General features: G+C 39.0%; 1 protein-coding gene across 2 annotated transcripts in view; it reads right to left on the bottom strand.

Annotated features, from left to right (window-relative positions):
• Nucleotides 1-3,813: 3,813 nt before the first annotated feature.
• LOC113227948 (zinc finger homeobox protein 3) overlaps nt 3,814-23,473 on the bottom strand; it is a 114,157-nt gene continuing 94,497 nt past the window's right edge. Inside the window, exon 4 of one of the 2 annotated variants that reach the window (XM_026461061.1) lies at nt 3,814-6,090. In XM_026461061.1, coding sequence (XP_026316846.1) covers nt 5,480-6,090 — 611 coding nt within the window. In that variant the 3' untranslated portion in view covers nt 3,814-5,479. The remainder of the gene's footprint in view (nt 6,091-23,473) is intronic. The other variant, XM_026461062.1, reaches the window with a different exon arrangement.

Raw genomic sequence — 23,473 nt, 5'->3', positions numbered from 1 at the left:
TACTTACCTTTGGTTCACAAAAACTAATGTAAAGAGTTGCTCAGTAGGTAGGAGTTCTCTTTTACACACTATGTTACAGTTATACTTAATTATTATATTAATTATCAATTTTATTTAGCAGTAATAATGACCATAATATTTTACATGATTTCTATTAACCACGTAATATTACGTTACATTATTGTCAATTTACAAAAATTCTAACATTAATTATTTATATAAATAAATAAATAACGCACACACTCATAGCCTCGCACTAGGGAAACCCTGTATCGCGAGTGTTATGGACACGCACATAGGTAGACAACCACAAATTACACCCAAACTCATGAAAAAAGTAAATATAAGCCATACAAATCTTTCTCCCGGCCTGGGAATCGAACCCGGGACCTACGTGTGGCAGTAGAGTATACTGTAGAGCCTAAAAGAAAGTTTTATATGTTTCATTTTTTGAAGATGAATCGAGTTCTTGACGGATGACCGGAGAAAGTGACCGGTAGCCGCTGGACGCGTGCACCGCAGTACTCTTGAAGTACGAAATCTGTAGTTAAAATATTTTCCCACTATAGATAACTATGGAATTACTCTCGAAGTCTGTCATCGAAAAGACGGTAGGTTCAGTAGCAGAAGAGCTCCTTGCGAAAGAAAGAGTCCGTCCACAAGTACTGCCACCTTACCGATTTCTACCACCAAACGGTAATGGTAACATTATTACGTACCGGTTTTGAAGGGACTTGTCAATTTATGTCTCAGGATAACGAGCTCAGTGGTAGTGCCTCTGAGATCTTCGTGACTTAAAGCTCTGCTCGGCACTACAACTGTTATGGACAGGCGTGTCACTTACCACCAGGCGCACGGTTTGTTCGTCCCGTCACTTGATATTTTTTATATATGTATTAAAAAAAGGCGGGCCGGTTCGAAACTGTAAATTCGCGTTGTCATACATTCTTGGTTCAGGTCCCGATCGAAACTCGTATCTACAGATTCGAGTTTCACATCATCCATAGTGGGAAAACCGCTGTTACTACGAATTTAGAGCTTCGAGAATAGGGCCCCAGGACCGGGAGAGTGAGCGTGCTCAAGAGGGCCTCCCCTTTGTCTAGCTGTGGATGCATGTAAGCTGATGATAATGATGATGAATCGAGTTCTTCAGGTTTTTACGATTGCTACACATTGGAAATGAAACAATTTTTTTTTCGGATATAATTTTAGACCCGGATAAATAAAGGTTTCATATCCAGTTTTGTTTTGAATTTCTGTTTTATTCCTATTATTGCGCGATGCCTTAGTTTCAGTACCTCGACCTAAAAAGTTTCTAAATCATCTCACTTTGTGGGTAACTCTTAAAATCATCACATGTTACTTTTCACACATACATCGTCATCGTCACATGTTAGACACAACTCATTCGTAAGACCGATTTGTTTCGAAGAATGAGTAAGTAACTGATGAATGAAGTGACTAGGAGCTTAGTCTAAATTGATATTTGCACAAATTTATAATTGAAAATATTTATTTTAAATATCAAAGATTGAAACAACTTGAAACAGTTAATCACTACATGGATTTTTGTCATCCAAGTATGAAGAAGTATGAAGTTTTTGTTTCATTATAGTTTTAAATGCCAAATTTTGAATATCAACCGGAATCTTATTATTGAAGCGTATACATTGCCCCAAAAATGAATTTGTGGCTTTATGAAAAGAACAATCAGCTTTATTTTTATGCTTTGTTTTGACAGTGTCCATCTATGTCTCATAAAAAGTACTAATTACTTCCGGTGTTAAGGTCGCTTGCGTCCGTATAAAAATATTTTTTTTTTGTTAATAATATTTAGCGACGGGATGAACAAGTCGGTAGGTTCAGTAGCAGAAGAGCTCCTTGCGAAAGAAAGAGTCCGTCCACAAGTACTGCCACCTTACCGATTTCTACCACCAAACGGTAATGGTAACATTATTACGTACCGGTTTTGAAGGGACTTGTCAATTTATGTCTCAGGATAACGAGCTCAGTGGTAGTGCCTCTGAGATCTTCGTGACTTAAAGCTCTGCTCGGCACTACAACTGTTATGGACAGGCGTGTCACTTACCACCAGGCGCACGGTTTGTTCGTCCCGTCACTTGATATTTTTTATATATGTATTAAAAAAAGGCGGGCCGGTTCGAAACTGTAAATTCGCGTTGTCATACATTCTTGGTTCAGGTCCCGATCGAAACTCGTATCTACAGATTCGAGTTTCACATCATCCATAGTGGGAAAACCGCTGTTACTACGAATTTAGAGCTTCGAGAATAGGGCCCCAGGACCGGGAGAGTGAGCGTGCTCAAGAGGGCCTCCCCTTTGTGCTTTGTGCTCGTGCATCTGATGTAAGCTACACGCCTGACCGTAACAGTTGCAGTGCCACTCAGAGCTCTAAATCGCAAAGATGTGAGATGCACTGCCTCTGCGCCCATCGCCCTGAGACATAAGTTGAAAAGTCCCATGTGCCTGTAATTTTACCAGCACCCTTACCCTTCAAAACAGGAACATAGTAATGTTGAAATTACTGCTTGTCGGCAGAAATAGATAAGGTGGCAGTACTACTAAGGTGGCTCTACTGCTACTAAAATGGTTTATTGGGTGCAGTCTACTCCGTAGTAGACCCAATATTTGTCGCGATTGCTAGTGAACTCAGGAAAGGTATACTTTTTAAAAGGCAAACTTTACTCGTTACTCTACTTATAAAAGAAGCTTCATAATAACGATATCATTTCACATTCTAAGAACACATAAGGTTAGTACAAAAATAAAACTCCCGTCTCTGATAAACTAACTTTGAGTTTATTTTTACCATTTACACTTGACAATGCATTCGAAATCTGTTGTGACTGCGGTGTTGCGTAGCGCGTAGCACGCGCGTAGAGTGGGCTACGCACACGGCATGTATGGCAAAATAACGCGCTGTGATTGGCCGAAGCCGCTACGACCACATGTGCGTGGGCAAACAGAGAATTGACACAAGGACATATTTTACGCAAATTATGATAAACAATTATATAAATAGGAGTGCTTATAATTAAGCAGATAACCAACTTAAAATATTTAGTATAGCTAACAATACAGTTCAGGCTCCCTGTTGACATCATTGGATTTCATAATAACCTAAAGATATTGAAAGTCGAATTACTCGTATGTATTGATAATAACAATTTTCGTTTAGTTAAATTAGTAGGAACGGTACATTTCGCTAGTAAAGAATTTTAAAATAATTTTTAGTATTACAGTATTAGGAACTATCATAGACATGATTGTGACTACGTTTACGACCGTAAAAATGTCAGTAACATTACCTAGGGGATTATGGATGTATACATATGTAAAGGTTTCGAGAATAACAAAATATGATCAAGGTTTACAAAAATTTACAAATAATAAAACTAAGAGATTCTATACAAATAAACAAACAACATGCCCGCGGCGTACCTCTAAGTAGCAGATACAACAGACTAATCCGAATAAATCTTAAATATTAAAATTTGTATTCGGAAAGTATAGTGAAACTCTAGATGCGATAATATTGAAATATACATAGGAACCATGATTCATTCCGCGGCACCGGACCGCGGAGACACAACATCGCACTACCGACATGTCCACCTACGCTAACTCAAACTTACACATACTGCGGCGCCCGCCTCCCCACCTTGGTAGGGACGACTGCGGCACCTACAACACCTCAATACGAGCTATGTATCTCAATAAATATACTAAACGCTAAAATCACTAAAACAAAATAATCATGTTGTAAAACGCGCGCCGCCGCTTGGGGCTACGCTCGAGTGCGTTCGCATCTTGCGCGTCTCCTCTGTCGTATACATGTATTTCAATCCGCCATCCATCAAACGTTTAATGACATTCATCTCAGTGCTAGTACGCATTCTGCTAAAATATTCTGTGTTATCGCGTGTCGAATAAAATTTTGATCAATAAAACGTTGCTGTAACCCCAGACGCCTCGGGAGAGTTGTAAAGCGATCCGGAGACGCGGCGCTCGAGCGGCGCCCCGCGCGCGTGCCCATACAGATAACAAGGACCGCCGGCTGCCGGCGGTATAAAACATTGCACTTTACCAAAAAACAAACTCAATGTTGTAGTAGGATCCACTCGTAGATAAAATATTGTAGTAAAACTCCGCTAGATAAAATGTAAATATGTAAAATATTTTTAAATAACGTGATCTGTGCCATCGAAAATATAAGGGACTCACGCACACAGTAAAGCGATGGATATAGACGCGAGCGGGGACGAGCCCCGAGGCTCGGGGCGCGCGGCCCGCCACCGCATATACCTCCATCCCTTAGACTCACTTACGCCACTACTAATAATCATTACAATATCAATAAAAATTCAAGAATCACACTTAGTTCCAAAATAAACTCACTTGTATGCGAGGTAGGCTGAGCGCTGACGCGCAGCCCGAGTTTCGAGTTCGTTCGTTTTGGAAAAGTTAGCTACGATAATAATATTATAATTAACTGTTACCAATAAGCCTACGCGGTATCGTCGCATCTCCGCGGGCGCGGCGAAGAGCTGCGCTGTTGCGGGTGCGAGTCTCGCGCCCTCTTGCATGCCACGTACCGCCGGTCGTACTACCGCGTATCGCGATGGATGCATTTTGGCCTACAGACACACGGCGTAGCACCTTGTCGAAAGATATTCTCTTTGCAGCGGTGCGATACTGTGAGTAACATGCTATGATTGTAGTGGAAGCTGAGATGAGCGCGCCTCTACGGCGGGAGATGGAGTTCCCGAGCCCGGAGACCGCGAGAGAGGACGACCGCTCTACTGCCTAACATACGTACCTAACTTCGCTTCATGTTTAAAAAAATCATATACGTATATCACTATATATATCTTCATACATTTACGATGCGTCAGGAACTTCTTACGAGAACGTATCTATGCCTAAAATTAGAACGATTATATGTATGTATTACATAGCTTTAAACAATTAAATCGTAATTATCAATATCGATAATATTATATGCATAAAGATAGGAACTTGCTTTCCTGGGAGTTGATGTTCAAGAGTGAGAGGCGCCAGCACGGCCGCGTCGTCGCGCGCCGCAACGATAAACGTATATAATAAAACCTGTCTAACGTATGATATGAAGTGCGGGCGCGCGCGCGGCCGCGCGGCGCTGCCGCCGCCGCCTCCCAGTGCGCGGCGCGCGGCCGGAGCCGGCCGACAGGAACACGAGCGCCTCACGGCCACCACTACGAGAGTACATTATAAAAACGGGACAACAACGGCCGGCTCCACATTAACCTAACTTATATGACTACAAGCTTTAAATGTATAACTAGGAAAGTGCCACTTCCGCGACGACATTCATTAACGAAAAGAAGCATTAAGATCTAATAGTGAACTGCTGCGTTGTCGGACAACGGAGAGAGCGTGGGGCTCTATAGTAGTAACTATACATTTCGTGTGTGTAGGATTAATGGCCAGCGCTGGCAAGCGGCATCTCGCCGGGGGGTGGAAATCGCGGCCCTGGAGCACAAAAATTTGCATTAGGGTCCTTTGGTGTAGCTGATTCCTGCGCAGCGCGGGCTGCTAGCAGCGTGATTTGATTGACGACGTCCTCCATCTCGTGAGTAAGTGGCTCAGGCTGCGTTGGTACAGGTGGCGGGGGAGCTGCGTTGCGAAGATGAGCTTCTGTTTCAGCGTGGCGACGGAACTCTATCGCGGTGCGGAAGCGCTCGCCAGTACACGCGCGGCACTCCAGCGCGGGCTGCACTACGCGGATGACACCGCGTGATGTTTCACGGCCGGCGTAACATGAGCGTGCTTGGTGAGCCTGCAGTGGCACGGGGGATGGAAAGGCCACTTTGCAGTGCTTGCAAACGTAGCACAGGTCAAAGTCAAGCTCGCGTGCACCTGCCGGTGGCTCGGTAGCGGGTGGTGGAAGGCGCAGTGTGGAAGCGCCGGGATCAGCTGCGATGTGCCGTATCTGCTCCAGAGTGGTGGCTGGCAGCTGAAGCACAGTCGCACCATTGCCTGTTTCTACGATGAGCCCCTGAGGTTGAGGCTGCAGAGAGTTCTGGTTGCCTGCAACAACATAATAAAATTCTTTTATTGATCTTTCATAAAGATCTTTAGCAGATACGCACTAAATTAACAAAAGCTCATTGTTGGTATTGATATCTCTTATATAATAGCATCGAACAGAATGTAAGCAATGAATGTTTGCCTTTCTCGTAGTAAAAAAAGGCAAAGTTAAAAACAATGCATTGTCTCATACGCGCATCTCCTGTCTATTACACATACGTGTAGTAGACAGAACATGCGTACATGTAGTAGACATAAGCAGCGAGGTGTCGAGGCGTCGGACAGTGGCGTTGCAAAGGGGTTAATCCACTTATGCGGGGTCAGTCCGTAGCCATGAACTGACCTTTCGTTACTCGCGGCTTATCGTTTTTCAACTATATATTGTATTTTGTTTCCAATATTAACTGTTTACACTAAGTATTTATTTGGTAAAGATAACCAGCAGCGTTTCTTAAATAATAAAAAATAAAATAATATTTTTTGTTTATAGGCCAATTGCTCCATGTAATCTAAAAACAGACAGTAACAAAAAGGTAATGTCTATATAATTCATTAAGAAGACTGATAGTTGTTATGTGTGTGTAATTCAAGGCACAGTAGTGGTTAGCTGTTAATTGTTCAATCGTAAATAAAAATAGATTGGAACAGAACGATACCTCCAATGAACACTACACCAACTTAATGTTTGGTCGTTTTTTGTTTCTCATTGGAGGTATCAAGAACATATTTTTTGTGTCATATAAGTCATATTAGCCTAATCGAGAAAGACTTTTTCCAAAATTAAATAGTCTACGAAAGTTTATTAGTTCTTCACAAAACAAACCTAAAATCCTTAAGAAAAACAAACCTCGGGCAATTCCCAATTTGGCATACCATTGTCTCGCTCGTTTAGCACCAGGATAAGCACTCGATTGTAGATGCGTGATGCGTTTCTAACGAGCCCATGTAATTGATACGAGATTATGCGGACTATATTCACGAATGCATAATACATGCCTTTCGAGCCCGTTTTATATCACTGAGAAGTTCAAGTTGAAATAACGAACTAGGTACAGCCAATGTTACACTAGGTGCGCACAATTTTATGCTGTATGGACTCTGAGGAAAGCCTTCTACAGGGAGGGTGTTTTCGATCACACTTTTACATCAATGAAACAAAATTTCGAATTCGGCGTGTACATTGATGCAGGATAGTATGAAAGTTATAGACTTCAGCTAAATTCGTAAACATCGTAACTTCGTTGATGTGAACTTAGGCACAAAATACATAATTACAAGAAAAAAAAAAAAAAAATTAAGAATAACTTAAAAAAGGTGATTCAAAAATCTCTCACTAGATGTCACTAGCGGCGACGAATGCCGAAAGCTGTTACAAAGATCTATAACAAAAACACGTATGAGAATTTCGACAGTTCGGTAAGGATCCGTAGCTCAGTTGGTACAGAGCAATGCTGCATGCATGTGGGTTCAAGTCCCACTGGGTCGCCAAAAAAAATATGTTTGTGTGTTAGATCTTTGTATTCATGATCGTAACAAAAATTAAATTGACAATCTATGATTATACCTTTATTTTCACCGTATAAGTTAATGTTGCGTGTAGTTCGATGTGGCCAAAGTTAATTTTGCATTCTTTTTTCAGAAAAAGTTAAAGGGCTATTAAATACCTAATGTTTGATTCTATTTTACAGATTTAGGATAAGGGTCTCTCGTTCACGATTCCGTCAAGTTACTTTAGAGCACAAATAGAGTATTCCTAACGTAAAGGTTTCGGATCACAATCCTTAAACCGAGTGGAGTCTCGCCCTAATCGAAGCTGGATTTGTTGAATAATGTCGCGTGAAACGGAGCGTGCGTTTCAATCAGCTCCCAGCGATCGATCGTCGATTGGTCCCCAACCAAGATCAGTATTTTATGTTGGTATTCAAATGTTTTGAGCAATGTTTGTGAGCTTTATAAAAATCACATTCAAATATATCTTGACAAGGCAACTTGGAAATGTTTTAGCTTAAGTATTTAGAAAAGCCCTTAACATGTCAAATTACTAATGAGGCCTACAAAGATTCATCTCTACAAAACAGTAATTAGGCCAATCTTAATATGTTGGTGTGAAACATGGCCACTAGAGCATTTGCGCACTACATGTGAATCGTATCAGTTCCGAATACGAGAAATGTCAAAGGGATTATTAGCATTTTATCTCTCACAAGCGATATTCGTATTTTCTCGGATTTATTTTTATTTATTTATTTATTTATTTTATTTATTATTATTATTATACGGACTTAGTGCACAAGTGACGTTAGAAGTGGGTCCGAGTTTTCTAAATTTGTATAGTATCAAATTCGGCACGATATACGAATAACACGAATCGAATGCAATGAGCAAAGCGCGCTAACATTGAACGAAGAACATAAATTATTATTGGTGGTGGAACGCAAGATATTCCGAAACATTCAGGGACCAGTCAAAGGAGAATTCGGAAACTGGAGGGCCAGATTCTTTTGAGTGATCGAAGAGCTAGCATCTGAGCCGAACTTAATCGGGGAAATAAAATCCGCTCGACTTCGCTGGCCATATGGAAAGAATGGGAGAGGATCGAGCTGCCAAAAGAGCGTATTTGTGGCAACCTACGGGTCATCGTCTAGTAAGGCGTCTGAGATATTGTTGAAAGGATGGAGTTGCCAAATACCTGAAGAACCTGAATGTCCCCGAATGGTCGGAACTGGCACAAGACCGAAAGAAATGGCGTACTTTGGTAATGGAGGTCAAGAATAAGTAGGAGAAGTAGTATTTAGAAAAAAAAGTAATCAAAGCAAGATGAATGAACCGGTTGGTTTCTTTTATATGGATGATATACAATTGTCATCGACGCAAAAGTAACCCTTTCGAAGCAATTTACACTAAAGAGCTAGGCGACAGCAATTGAATCTAACTCTGACCATAATTGCTATAACGCGCACTATTTATCAAGCGGAGCCGGAGCGTCAAAGCGCGGCCGTGACGTTAATTCTCAACCCTTTCTGCCAATTAGTTTCAGAATAGCCACACCATTGTACTGTTCCACCGACCACACATCGGCCTTTATATCCTATAATTTAAAATCTAGATTTAAGTCCTATACGTTTAGTTCAGAGGTGAGTTTTGTTTGCACCCAGTTAGGTCGGTTAGTCCGGTGGCCAGGTTTAAGTCAAAAGGCTTCTTAATCCGGACTTGTAGGTCGTTACGCGTTATTATAACGCGGGTAGAGTTGGCTATTTCTTTGCTCATTTACATCTCATTAAGGATGCTATTATTGGACTATAGGACGCATAATGCGGCCTTTCTTCGCAGTTCTTAAGCTTTTTTCAGGGTTGTTTGTTTTTGCACTTATTTTTAATGATGGTATCGTAATTCTTGAAAGGCGCGCGTACCTTGTAACATATTATTATAATTTATAATCAACGAAGTGAAGTCGTTATTAATTGACGGTCCCGAAAATTAAATGAAGTAGGTACCAAAAGACATTTAAAAATTTTAAATATTTTGGAATAGTATTCATACAAATAAATCATTCTATTTATTATGAAGTTCCACTGTGAGTTAAGAAAAAACGAATTCTAAGTATTAAAATATCGCGATGTTCAATTGTATTATTAATTCAAAATCCAAAGGTGGTAATTTTGTTTTTCTTCTTATTTTTTGAGGTGATTTGCAACAATGTTATCTCCAACTATTGAAAATATGTTACAGAAGCAGCCCAGCTCCTTGTGAAAGAAATCATCCAGTGAGCTACTGCCACCTTACCTATTTCTACCCTCAAACAGTAATCAATAAGTGAGCAATACTGCGTTACGACTTTGAAGGGTAAGGCTGTTGGTGAAATTACAGTTACATGGGACTTGTTAACTTATGTCTCAGGGCGACAGGCGCATTAACGGTGCCCCTAAGGTCTTTGCAATTTGAAGCTCTGGGTGGCACTGTAACTGTTATGGACAGGCGGTCGTTTACCACCAGGCTCACGACTTGTTCGTCCTGTCACTTGGTATAAAAAAGTGTTATTTTGATCAGGTAATTATTAAAAAAAGTGATGATTGAATAAATAATTCCGTAACATTATCTTATAATTATACGTGTACGGCTTATAATTTGTCTTTTATTAGAGCGAATGCGCACTACATCCGATTCGTGTCAGTTCCGAATCCGAGAAACGACGGTCTAAATGTCACAGGTATCATTTTATCTCTCGGTGTACAAGCGAATGCACTAAGAGTATAATGACTAAAATCCGAGTCACTCCAGTAGGCATTTTATCTGAACATGTAACCTCCCGGATTTTACGTTGCGATTTCGTTTATTAGCCGCCTCAATTACCAGTGGCCGTATTCGGAGCGTCCAGCTACGCGTAAGGACAAAGATGGACCGATACCAGTCCGTCAACAGAGATGGATGGTAATTAAACTAGGCTTAAACCAGAACGGAAACTGACCTTCCTTCAACTTGGCTATGTTTAAAACGTAGGCAATGTGACGGTAGATATGAATAATTTAGTGTAGTTTGCTTACAGAAGAGTTCAGACAACTAAATATCAATTTAGTTGTCTGCTATTTCTTAATTGCTTTCAAATCTTTAGTACCATATTACACAGGATAATTAGGCTGTTGATTGCAAATCAAGGAGAAATGGTATCGTGGTTGCGTATGCTTTGAAGCGTGTGTCTAAGTCTATTTTGGGTCTCACTTCACCTTAGGGTGGTTGGTTTGAATCGCAAATAGAAAAAAAAATCGACCCACATTTTTTTTCAATTCCCATCCGCCAAAGCCGTACAACGTTCTTCGTTGTCTCTTTAATTCATAGATTATATCCATGGCCGTAACGGTTTTTCTTTTCACATGCTCCGTGTAAGTTACAGCATCACGAATGACATTTTCTAAAAATACTTTCAAAACGACCTCTTCTTGCTAATCTCCTAATTGCAGGTTTTGTTATGCCCTGGATGTTATTTATCTTTATGAACTTTTCTGTGGCTTTTCGCGCCTCCTTTGCGAATCCTTTCCCGCCTTTCCCGAAATCTGGTACTTTTGACATTTGTTTTTTTTAATTAGATGGTAACGGGACTAAGATTGAGAGACGAATGCTATATAACAGGTATTTTATAGGTAAAAAGTTTCAATTGAAATTTGAATAGACAATTTGTATTGGGGTTGAATTGTACCCTCACTCACATATCACTCTTTAATAAAATCCACAATTTATCTAAAGTAGTATTATCAAATCAATCTCAAAACATTATGGAAGGGCGTATTCAGCTCTCGTATACACGTTAGAGATGTGAGTCCGACAGTTTCCGAACATCAACGTCGCAATTAGACTAACGGGCTTGCGAGATCGACAGCGTTGTGACAGAATAAGGAGTTTCAATCTGAACATCATGCCAGTAAACTGTATGCTAATCTGACTTTGGTTAAGGTTAGAGTCAACACGCCAAGTATAGGTGAAAATATATGCAGAGGTTTTCACCCTTATCTCTCTAGTTTTTATGTTATAGGGGATTTTTAATTTGGATTGTGTATTTCGATAATTCCTGAAATTTTAAATATTAGTGACGAAATGAAATAACTGATTAATATAGTAGCAGTAGAGTTTGGGAAAGAGTTCACCCAGGGAAGTACCTTTCCTATTTGTGCCGCCAAGTTTTTCATTTTATTGGTTTTTCATACAAACTTTCATTCTCTATTAGAACCCCTTTAAGATTTATTTTTGTGACAAAAAGTAGCTTCTGTCTTTCTCCTATCTATCTCTGTACCAAAATTCACCGAAATTGGTTCAGCCGCTTAGACGTGAAAACGTAATAGATAGACAGAGTTACTTTCGCATTTATAATACATTGGATTGGCGTCTCCAGGCTCTTTGGATTTTTTCGAAGCCTTTTTAAAATAGTTTTAAAATAAAAACTACCAACGTAATAACGTATGTTAAAAATCAATGTGCCGCAAATAAAAATATTGTGTAAAATTTAAAAATATATTTAAAATTATTAAAGTTTAATTTATAGTTTTACATTTATAAATTCTTAAATATAACCGACAGAAAACATCAGTTGCAAAAAATAATAAAAATGAATGAGTAGTAAATAAATAAAAAATTAAAATAGTACAAATAAAAGATACGAGTGTTAAGTTAAATAATCTCAGTACTAAAAAACAGACCTTAAAAGTAAGTGGAATTACATCTATTTGCCAAATTTTATTGAAATATCCCCTAGTTCGTCACTATAAAGGACTTGACACAGGAGATAATAAAAATCGGTTCTCACTACCCAAAGTATATTGAGAGAAAAACGCCTTGAATTGGAGAATAGCAAAACCAACCATTAAAATAATTGCTCCTTAAGTAAAATTTAGGCGCTATTTATAAAAATGCATGTTCATGCGTAATCAGCCACCCTTAGAGGTGGATGATTTTCTTCAAAATGAAATGGGACCACTATGGAGGTACCCTCTTTCTAACAAAAAAAGAATCATGAAAATCGGTTCCCAAACACCGGAGTTATCGCGTAACATACATACAAAAAAAACATACAGTCGAATTGAGAACCTCGTCCTGTTTTTGAAGTCAAAAGAAAAACAAATAAATGATGTGACGACAATTGTCCTAAAAGTAAAAAAGTGAATTCTGTCGATGCTATATCTAGATGAGATGATTCGATGTTTTTGTTTCTTGTGTGTGACTGCCGGCCGCATCGTGCAACCACCGCCGTCGCAACTATGTACTAAAGATAAATTCATCTCAAATCATATGATCCCAATGTTTGTCCACCTACATTATTTTTGTTCGTATGCAGTGACTGGTGATGGTTATATATAGATTATTAGTGCACATACATTTACTATTAACTTTGATGTATCTTAAATGTCTCTGTAAGGAATGTATATTCTTAAGAGAAATAAATATTCTTTAACCATAAAAGTGATTGTACTGTTATACAAAACCTGTATATATTTATAATTTAACTGCCTCTGTGGCCGAAAGGTTACCATGCCGGACTGCCACGCAGACGCTCGATTTCCCAGGTTTGATTCCTGGGCCGGGAGAAATATTTGTATGGCCTACATTTATTTCTGTCGTGAGTTTGGGTGTAATTTGTGGTTGTCTATGTGTGCGCCCATGGCACCCGCGACACAGGGTTTCCCTAGGAGGGTCTATGTTGATTGTGGGCGTTATTATTATTATTTACATTTAAAAAATGAAGTACGGCCATATTATGTATCGTGGTATTTAGTATATACCATTTTGCATAAAGATAACTAATAATTTAAAAAATATAAATTCTTATTTAAGTTGAAAGTCGTTCCTTTGTTAAACAGTTTTCTAAAGTTAATCTTGTTTAGGTTGATGGCCGTGCTATCAAAAAAAAACAAAACAAAACGGATTTACCATTTGAGGTCACTTACTATGGTAAATCATAATATTGTGAACGGTCACCAATGTTGTAAGTTATTAAATAAACATACTACTGGAGTAATTAGATTAGTGCTCTAAGTTAACGACAATAAAGCCGATTGTCGTATTACATGGATGTAGTTGAGGCTAGGAAATGACACCTAAGGTTTCCATACTTATAACACTATACACTGTTGTTTTGTTATGTAATGGTACAAACATATATTTAAAACTAAAAATAAATATTTCTGAATCTATTATAGTATCTTTTGTATTTAAAATTACCAAGGATTCCTTATCCCTAAAGAAAATAATGTTAGACTCATCAAATATTAAATTGGCTTCGAAAGGGGCTCTTTTAAAGCCTAAATTTAAATATCTTATGAACTTTAGCTGTACCCCTAAGTTAATCTAATGTTCATTTGTTCTATAGGGCTTCACTAAAACCGGGAACATCAATGTATACGGTATGTATAAGCAAATCTCTCATGAATATTACATCTCATATTAAAAAAAAATGACAATCTCAACTTGACGTCTTTGATGTCACCGCTAACGACGATTGAGCAGTTTTGACTCCTGTAACTTTATGGTACACACGGCAACGCATCAAGCTACATATTGACGGATTTTGTTCCGTTGCCCTGGAGGCGACATTCGAACAAAAGTACACTGCTTGATGTGATGTTGACTGTACATACGAAAAATGCTCTATATTCAATCACGATATTTATGTAGGAAGACTTAGGGTCGTATTCCAGAACTGTACTATTGAGTACAGTTCAAGTCAGGATTTGAGTATGGTTTAAAGCACTCGAAATCATACTCAAGTCCCTACCATTAGGGTCGTATTTCCAGTGCTTGAAATCATACTCAGATCCTGATTTGAGCATTGAGTAGAGTTCTGGAATACGACCCTAAGAAATTTACCGTAACAAATGTTACGGTAAATTTCTTTGTAGTATTCTACAAAGTAAATACTCGTATTTTCTTTGTAGAATACTACAAAGTAAATACGAGTATAATTGGTATGGATGTTTTCGTTTTGCAAAGCTTTATATAGCATGTTACAAAATCACTGTCAAGATTATTTAATTCTGCTACGTATGCTCAGAGTTGTAAATCTATAAACACTGCCTGTCATCCTCAGATATAAATTGACAAGTCTCAAGTGCCTGTAATCTCGCCAGCACCCTTATTCTTCAAAACTTTACTCACATTACTGCTTATCGGCAGAAAAAGGTACGGTGGTAGTACTGCCCTGGAATATATAATTCTCTGCTATAAGGAGCTCTATACCACTAAATTATAGTCATTTTGAACCAGCCACCATGAATATTTTTGACACAGACTGTCGACCTCTATTTCCTGCCATGACTTTTCTTTAAACGTCCTCCGCCTGTTTCAAAATGTGTCAATACACATTTTGAAACAGGCGGAGGACGGTTGGCCACAATTGGCCAATTTATTTATTATTTCGATGTTTTTCTTTTTACTTTCAATACCATGTGTATATGTACTATAACGTTATAGTACATATACACATCTCGTCAAAGTGTTGATCAACTTATTTTTTTTATTGTATTTTAATTAGGAAATATTTACGTGAAGAATTGTAATCAGTGCGTCAATTTAACAGCAATTACCTAAATTACACCCATAAAGTTCTTAGACAGCACCCTATATAAATTGTCCATGTCCTTTAGCCACAATCGGGCCCATTGGAGCGAACAAACGAAGTGTCACGCAATCTAGAGCGATAATCGGCGACGCTCGAGACAAACGCATGGACAGCCTTCATCAATCAAGGACACTTGCAATCGAGGAAAACGTTATTGAAAAACTAACGAAAGCTTTGTTTTGTGTGTTTTGTTCAATATGACATTCAGTACATATAAATCGGGCATATTTTGTTACGGTGTAACACTAGCAGTCTATTATATGGTGATAGAGTATTCTAAATTCTATTTGAGTTTTGAATAGATGCCACAAAGGAATAGTGAGTGGACTATGTTTCTGTTTACAAATCAAAATGCACCTTAACAGCTGAACGGTCACATCGATTATAAAATCGTGGAAATGGTGAGCAGATTGTGGTGCTTCGCTGGGAAAATGCAGAAAACCCATTTCACACTGGAAGCAATCCTAACGGCCATTAAGCAATAATTTCATCGAATTTTATATCCATCATGTTAACGCGCGGAGGCTCCAAGCCTCCATTAAATACAGAGGCTCCCCGCGGAAATCTCGCCGCATTCAAATATTTAATTACTTTAGCTCTCGATCGTTTATAAACTCGAGCGGGAGTGCTATCATAAAACGCGCTAATGCCTTATAATTAAAATATTCTCAACAAGCCGTGGCGTAATGGCACCTCCGGCGACCGTCTCCTACGACGGGAAAAAACGCATAAAAAATTACATTCACCCCAGAGGACTCACCCCTTGTGTCGGGAAAATCGATTAAAAAGAGGAGTCGCGGGGTGAAGTGGTGCGGGCGCGGGCGGCGGGGAGTTTAATATGTACGAAAAAATGCACGACGCCGCGGGAGCGAGGGAGAGACCCAAGGAGTGGGCCTCGAGTTGCCTTCAATTTTTATAATTACGTTCATACGTGAACCCGAACCGAGTCTAGCCGCCGCTCCCGCCGCGCCCGCTCTCCCACCCGATTACTTATTTAGAATAGTTTCTTCCTCTCAGACGCTCACCTCTCTTACTCGCGAATACTTTTTAATTTTTAGACAACGTTCTAATGCTTATAATTAAATTTAAAACAAATCAAGAAACTCGAAATATCCGAAACTCACGTTACATCTACGCTTATGATCTCGACGAGTTTTAACAACTCTTCGGAAATAAGTCGTATTATAACTTTTTCGTTTCCGTGACAAAATCAATTTCCATCAGTAAAAGAGCTCCAAACTTTTCGACACACACAGCAATCAAGGAAAGAAGGAGGCAATAAGAACGGGATAACCAACTGGAGGACGTTATCTCAGGAGACGGTTTGCAAATGAGCGGGCGGCGCACACATCCTTAACGGCTCACTCACACATACGTTAATCTCACGTCCACACACTCTACATACATGCTTACGTACATTTTATAAATAGATATCGCTTTTTTTATCCGGGTACAAGAATAGGGGGTTGCCACCCGGAGGGGGAGGGAGACCCCTGCGGGGGACGTGTTGGATTTCAGATTGCTACGAACTGCAAAAATGAGGGATGAAAGAAATATAGCTTAAAACGCAGATATTTCCCGGCGTCTTAAGGCGCGGGAGGGGGTGGCCAGGGGAGTGTGTGGAACAAAGTAGAGTGGCGATATTGAACCAAAATGAAATGGTAAACGAACCGTGCGCGTCCGATCTAATGCGAATTTATAATTTGGACATTGCCCCGGACGGCGCACTCTTTGAACTCGGAGGGTGGGTTACGAAGGTGAATTTACAAAGAGTGCGGATGTGATTTATAAATAGGGGAGTATTCGAGAGTAGCTACTTACGCTGACCATTCATTTTTGTTATAGGTTTTGTCCATTAACGTCGGCTGTTGTTAATAAGCGTGTGTTGCGGCGGTCGTTTTGGCACAATGAGCGGTGTTTAGGCGTATCCTCATTGCGCAGGTTAACGCGAGTGTCCGCCGACCTAATTGCCGGCGCGACGACGTCGCTAATCGGGATATGCGCCACGTGATAATTGCCTCAGATTACTGCCACATCGCAATTGCACATGCTAAGAGCACGCAGAACCGACAAGTATGATTGTATAATTTGAAGACCACACCGAAATTCAAAACAGTACTTATTAAATCGTTACCATTTAGTAGCTTCAGTGTTTCAGTATTTTTGTCTATACTTAGGTATTTTTAAGAAAATTCTAGTTTTTCAAGGTAACGTCGCATCTACATGGTATAATCACTGACTTCATTACGACAGATAAATGATGCAATTGCAAGTCTTACTAATTCGCTAATGAGGTACGTAGGTGTAGCGCGGGCGAAATAAACGTTTAAGACCAAACTAGAGCACATTAGTGCAACTATACAAATTTAAATCCAACGAAATGATGCAGTCACTTAGTTGCGACGAATTGAGCTGTCAATAGATTTATTACTTAATTAATATTTATTAATTAAGTAAGGTGGCAATGTTTCAAAGAGCAAAAGTGTTCTTGCAGTGCGAAAGTGAAAATTGCGTACGTGAACTGGAAGAAAAAATATTAAAAATTAATCAAGACCCGGCCGGGGCGGAGGCGGGGAGGAAGCACATGTGTCGACAAAAAAGCGTCTCCCTCGCGCAGGGCACGTGCGAAGAGCCGTTAAGGCCCCGTTTCGCTGCCGAGTTAAAAGTTTCTTCGGACAAACAGAGGATTTGTCACAATTACGGCGGGGTGCGCGTCCCTACTTGATTAAAACCTAAATCACGTGACGTGTTTACAGCCGCGCCGGAGGTGTTTTCAATTTGCCGACTTCTAGACTCGCCATTGGCGTTCCGGACACGTTTCTACGCACCTATCTAGGGGCCTGCCGGCGTTTTGAATTTGTTGCGAATTAAATTATTGACAATCTAATCTAACCCACCCACTGGGTATACGGAACTGACAGTCAATAGTCACGTCCCTCAGTTAATTATTTTTAAATGTTGCGCCCTTAATGCGTAGTCGATGGCGACGCCTCGATGTTCCGCTACGGTAACGTTCCAGTCGTAAAAAGCGACGTGAAAAGAGGAGATTAACATTTGAATTAATCGGAAGATTAAACATAATGAAAGAAAATCTCATTACGGCCCGTATAATGGCGGTAAGAAATATTGCCGACGAACGGAAAGAAAAAACACGGGGCATTAAAGAAAAGGCGGGCGCGAAGAAAATTAAAAGCTCCAACGAAATTAAAAAATGTTAAAAAATGTAATCGACGCTGGGCGCTGTTGGGGAAAATGCAAACAGGAGGAAGGACGCGGGGCGGGGGTGACCAGCACTTCCAGCTCAAAGTTCCCAATTAAAGATCGGATACGGAAAGTCTTGCAGTAATTAGATTTTTTCTCATCTCCTTAAATCAGCGCTTGGCTGCTGACACCGGCTTGTTTAATTTGTAACGGAGACTTGTTAGCTTCCGTGTTTTTTATTTCAATTTTCTCGTTTCGCGAGTAATTTTATCTGGACTCTGATTGGTATTAAATTACCTTAAGGTAATTACTTTTTGATTTTATTTTTTACAAATGAAACTTTATTCCTTCAGAGAGATCTTAAAGATTGACCTACCGAGCAGGAACAATTTCTTATTTTTAATAACAAAACAGTTCTTAAAAGCAGGACACCTGTGGTACTTAGTTAGTTAGGTTCATTGAGGGCACATTAAATAATGAGCGACAATGAAGTCGGTCCGTAATACGGTAACTACTGCCGCCTCGTCGCGTGTATCCTGCCCAATTAACGCCAACTTTGAATACGTAACGTAGCTAGTGCATCTTGTTCTTTGAAAAGTTTTGATTCCATAATAATACCGATACAGAAATGAAGAAACAAATATTTATAAAAAAGTCATGAAAATAAGCACAGCTAATATGTACCTAATACAAACATAGTGACGTAGTTGAATGCAACGAAAACCGTCAATTATAAAATTACACAATAAATGAAATATTGTGACCAAATTCATAACACCAAAGTTTAATTTTGTACCAAAACAAATCTTCCCACAATTAGCGGAAAGCCATGTAATTTCCACACCCCAAGGGGCATTAAAAGTGAAACTTCAAAGTACCTCTTGTCTCCGGAGGAAAGCCACAACGGCGAAGTTTGGAGCAGGAAAAGCGAGTGTCCGCCCATCTGCGTTAATTGCTTAATCGCCCAGTGGGCGGCATTAATTGGCCGACTCGAATCGCTGGACGACACAGACTGAAAATTTGTAGTTAATCCGAAATACTACTTCTTTAAAAATAATTTTCTAGAGGTACAAACAATCTTTTCGAGTGCAATATCCGTTTAGTATTAAATGTTATGTTCATACATATAACGCCGTGGTAGCTTAATAGTTTCACCTATCGCCTCTCAAGTAGATGCCTTGAGTTTGAATTCGGCCTCGCACCTCTGAATTTGTGTGCGAAATTTAAATGAAAATTTACCATGAGATTTTCGGTGAAGGACAATATGGTGATGATACCGGCACGTTGAAGAAGGTTCACAACCATCGGAAAACGTGTGAAGTACCCAACCCGCGTTAGTTCAGCGTGGCGGACTATGGCCCTCGTAGAGGAGACTTGCGCCTAGCAGTACGATGTATAGGACAATTATAAGGGTTTAAAAATCGGGTGGTTGAAAAATGGTTTAGAGATCCCAACTTGCACTAAGTCAAGTTATCTATGACCTTTCTTTTTTTGGAGGACATCTGTTCTCTTCTGTGGCATACGTATGTATAAGTGAACGACGAAAGGTTCTTTGGCATGTAACATTTTCAAATAAAACCATGAATAAAACGTATTAATTTACTCACGAACTAGTCATTTGCAAATAATAGTAATAATAATAACTAGGGAAAACCTGGGTCGCGGGTGCCATGCACACACACACATAGACAACCACAAATAACACCCAAACTCACGAGAGAAATAAATGCAGGCCATATAAATATTTCTCTCAGGTCGGGAATCGAACCTGAGACCTCTGCGTGGCAGTCCGACGTGGCAACCGTTGGGCAACGGAGGCAGTTAATAGTAATTAGTTTGAAGTACTGCTACCTTACCTATTTCAGCCGCCAAGCATTAATGTCAGTATTACTGTGTTCCGGTTTTGAAGGGTAAGTGTGCTAGTGAAATTTAGGCACATGGGACTTGTCCACTTATATCTGAGGGAGACGGGCGCATTGGTGGTGCCCCTTAGCTCTTTGCGATATTTAAATCTCTGAGCGGCACTACGACTGTTATGGATAGGCGTGTAGTTTACTATGAGGCGCACGACTTGTTCGTCCCGTTACTTGATATTATAAAAAAAAAAAGTTCAAGGAATGCGGAGCATCACAGCATCATACGCATTATAATAGATTCATTTATTGTGCAAAGCTGACTTACGGATTTAACATGGACTACGTTGACCACTTAAAGCCCGACAAGCCGACAACTTCCGACGACCCCCCGGACAAGTTTAAGCCCTGGTAATTACAAGGCGAGATGTTTAATTACGCCCCGTCGCTCGGACTTGGATTAATTACTCCTGTTGAGTTTAAACTGCTTGTTTATTGCAGGGGGCCTGTTACTTCCATCGGCTTTTCCAGCACTGACCTTTTCCTTAAAGGGGCGACGAAATGGAAACACGCCGGTAAAAGTCCTTTGTTTTTATTGTTGACAAAATCGTTGTTGATTTTCCAGCGGTCATTCATTTGTGTGTTAGATTGTGGAGGGTGCTGAAACTTGTGTTTCTTTTGCAGTTAAATTACACTATAAAATATAATTATACAACGGAATGAAGTACCTACGTTATTTACATTTGTGATAAGGAGTCGTTCACATTTATGTTCTCATCTATCTTCAAAATGGCTGAATCGACTAAGAAGTGGTTTTAGGTAATAGACTAGTTTTTTAGATTTAGATGCATTTCTTGTTTTCTAATTTTAAAGCCTATTCAAAGAGCGCGCAAACTATTTTATTATACAGCGTCTCTGTAATTTCTAATATACTAATTATTTATCCTGAATGTATCTTTTTTTTCAAATAAATGATGATAACATATACGAAACTGTTGATCGACTCCATAGAACTAGATTTTTTTTTTGTAGCAACTATTCGTCATAAAAAAACAAATTAACAAATTAACCTGTTTTAATTAAATTGTCAAAGAAAATCCATAATTATTCATAATTAGGACGAACGCCAACCCTTTCAACTGTCAGAAGATAAACGCTTTATTGACTCATTAACACCCTGACCCGCAACCCTAAATCCCATCATAATAATCAAACAAACCTCAGAAGCTAATGACAGCCCCCAAAGGGCAAAACTCAAGCCATTAATTAAAAGAAACCTCCGGAATCTTCTTACAAACAAAGTATCATCAACCCTTCCTTATTAAAGCTCGAGTTAATTCAATAGAGCAGTGTGAACTGTGTAAACAGCCGGCAGTGAAAGGGTTAATTTGCATGACGGCGTGCAGGGTTAACCGTCGCTTCGTTAGGGCGAAACAATTAATAGAGGGTGAAAGCGGGAAATTCATGGAAAACTTGGCGTAGGTCAAGTATTTTCTTTTCGTTTTTTGAACAAAAACAAAAGGTATCAAAATTACTAGCTGCCAAATTGTATACGTCAAAGTAAAAACTGTAATTACAGCTAGTGGATTTTTGTAAAAATTAATACGCACAAAACGTTACAAGTTGGAAAGCAAATGGAGAAATGTGGCCGAAACACACAAGGGGCGTTTCTCATGCATTTATAATTCACTAATTTGTTGTTTGAAGCCGGTAAAATTACGGTCTTCCAATTATATTAGTATTAATGAGACCATCCTACCGTTCCTTTTACACTTTTTTTGGAAAGAATTGTTAAATATTTTGAAGTTTTTCGGAATCACGACATACTTTAGTTGGTAAAGGGGAGAATTAAGTAAATTATAGATGTAAGTTATCGTTTAGTACCTACCCTGTTATTACAGACGAAAAACTTAAGACTGTTTAATAAAGGTCAATTTGAAATACCTATAATTCCGGAGAACGTTTATGTGGGAATTTATTAACTTCTCTTGTACATCAGTATCGCCTACGTGCTTCATAACAATTACTTATTTTTTGTATGAGAATATTGGTAATAGCAATTGAAGGCTAAGTTAAAACAAATAAGGCGTTACGGGTAATTAAAACTGACAATTATTGTCCATTTAACACTTCATCTAATGATACAAAAGCAGTCATTAAAACTTTAACAAGATATATCGTGTAATTGGACGCTTTTTGTAATCTTTTCACGCACGGTTTGCTTGGAGTAACTTTTTTAAGCACGTGCCTTTAGTTCTAAGTATAATTAAAGTTAACACGTGTTTGAATTTGATCGTTGTCGTAGATAAACCAGAACATGAATTTATTAGTTTTGTTTTTAAATAAAATAACCTAGAATAGTGTGCTTAAATGTTTTATGCTTTGTTAAAAAATTTAGTTTTGTTAGAATTGATGTACCAACTTATTCTTACACTATATATGTATATAAATTACCATGGGAATGTAAGGCAACATTTCGCAAAGTCATTGATTTTAGCGTAGCGTTATAGATTACAAAATAAATAGTTAAAATAACAATTTTCCCTCGTGCAAATGATCGTGGGCAGAGGGCGAGCGTGCGTCGGAGTCGATCGACCGATGCAATTTTGATTGATTGTATTGCTTAGTGTAGTGTAACCAATCTTATTGAAAACCGGCATTGAAAGCCATCGGAAAGGCCATTGCTGCGTTCGACGCGCGGCTTCTCAAACGGTTTAAATTGAAAAAAACAGGGGACAGCCCTAAAACCGGGGCTCATAGTGACATTTTATATTTTAGGGTGTCATTATATTCGGTTTTTGACAAAAAAATCTCCAATAATTGAAATTGCCTGTAGAGATGCGTCGTAACTTTGTAATGGCAGAATCTTACAAATCCACAGGATGTCATTAGTCTATATAAAAGATTTTGTACAGAATTTGTTTAAAATGACATACTCAAAGTTACTAAATTATGGACATCACTCGGTCTTGAATTTTGATCTAATCAAATTCTCGAAATTTTCGGATAAATATTTGGTATATATATGTATATTTGGTATATATTAGAAACGAAATTGAAAACATACATAAGTACTTTCGCAATGTTGTTTACTTTAGATCGCGCGTGACATTTGTAGTAGTGCAAACAATATAATTTAACTAAACTAATCAATAGAAATAGGTGATGCGAGTGACACAAAGCACAGACGTAACGACATGTCAAGCTCAAATGTCGATGTTTTTTCAAT

The sequence above is a fragment of the Hyposmocoma kahamanoa genome, unplaced genomic scaffold (genome assembly GCF_003589595.1).
Source record: "Hyposmocoma kahamanoa isolate Upper Pololo Valley unplaced genomic scaffold, ASM358959v1 220, whole genome shotgun sequence".
NCBI lineage: Eukaryota > Metazoa > Arthropoda > Insecta > Lepidoptera > Cosmopterigidae > Hyposmocoma > Hyposmocoma kahamanoa.
This window is presented reverse-complemented; position numbering and strand designations above follow the sequence as displayed.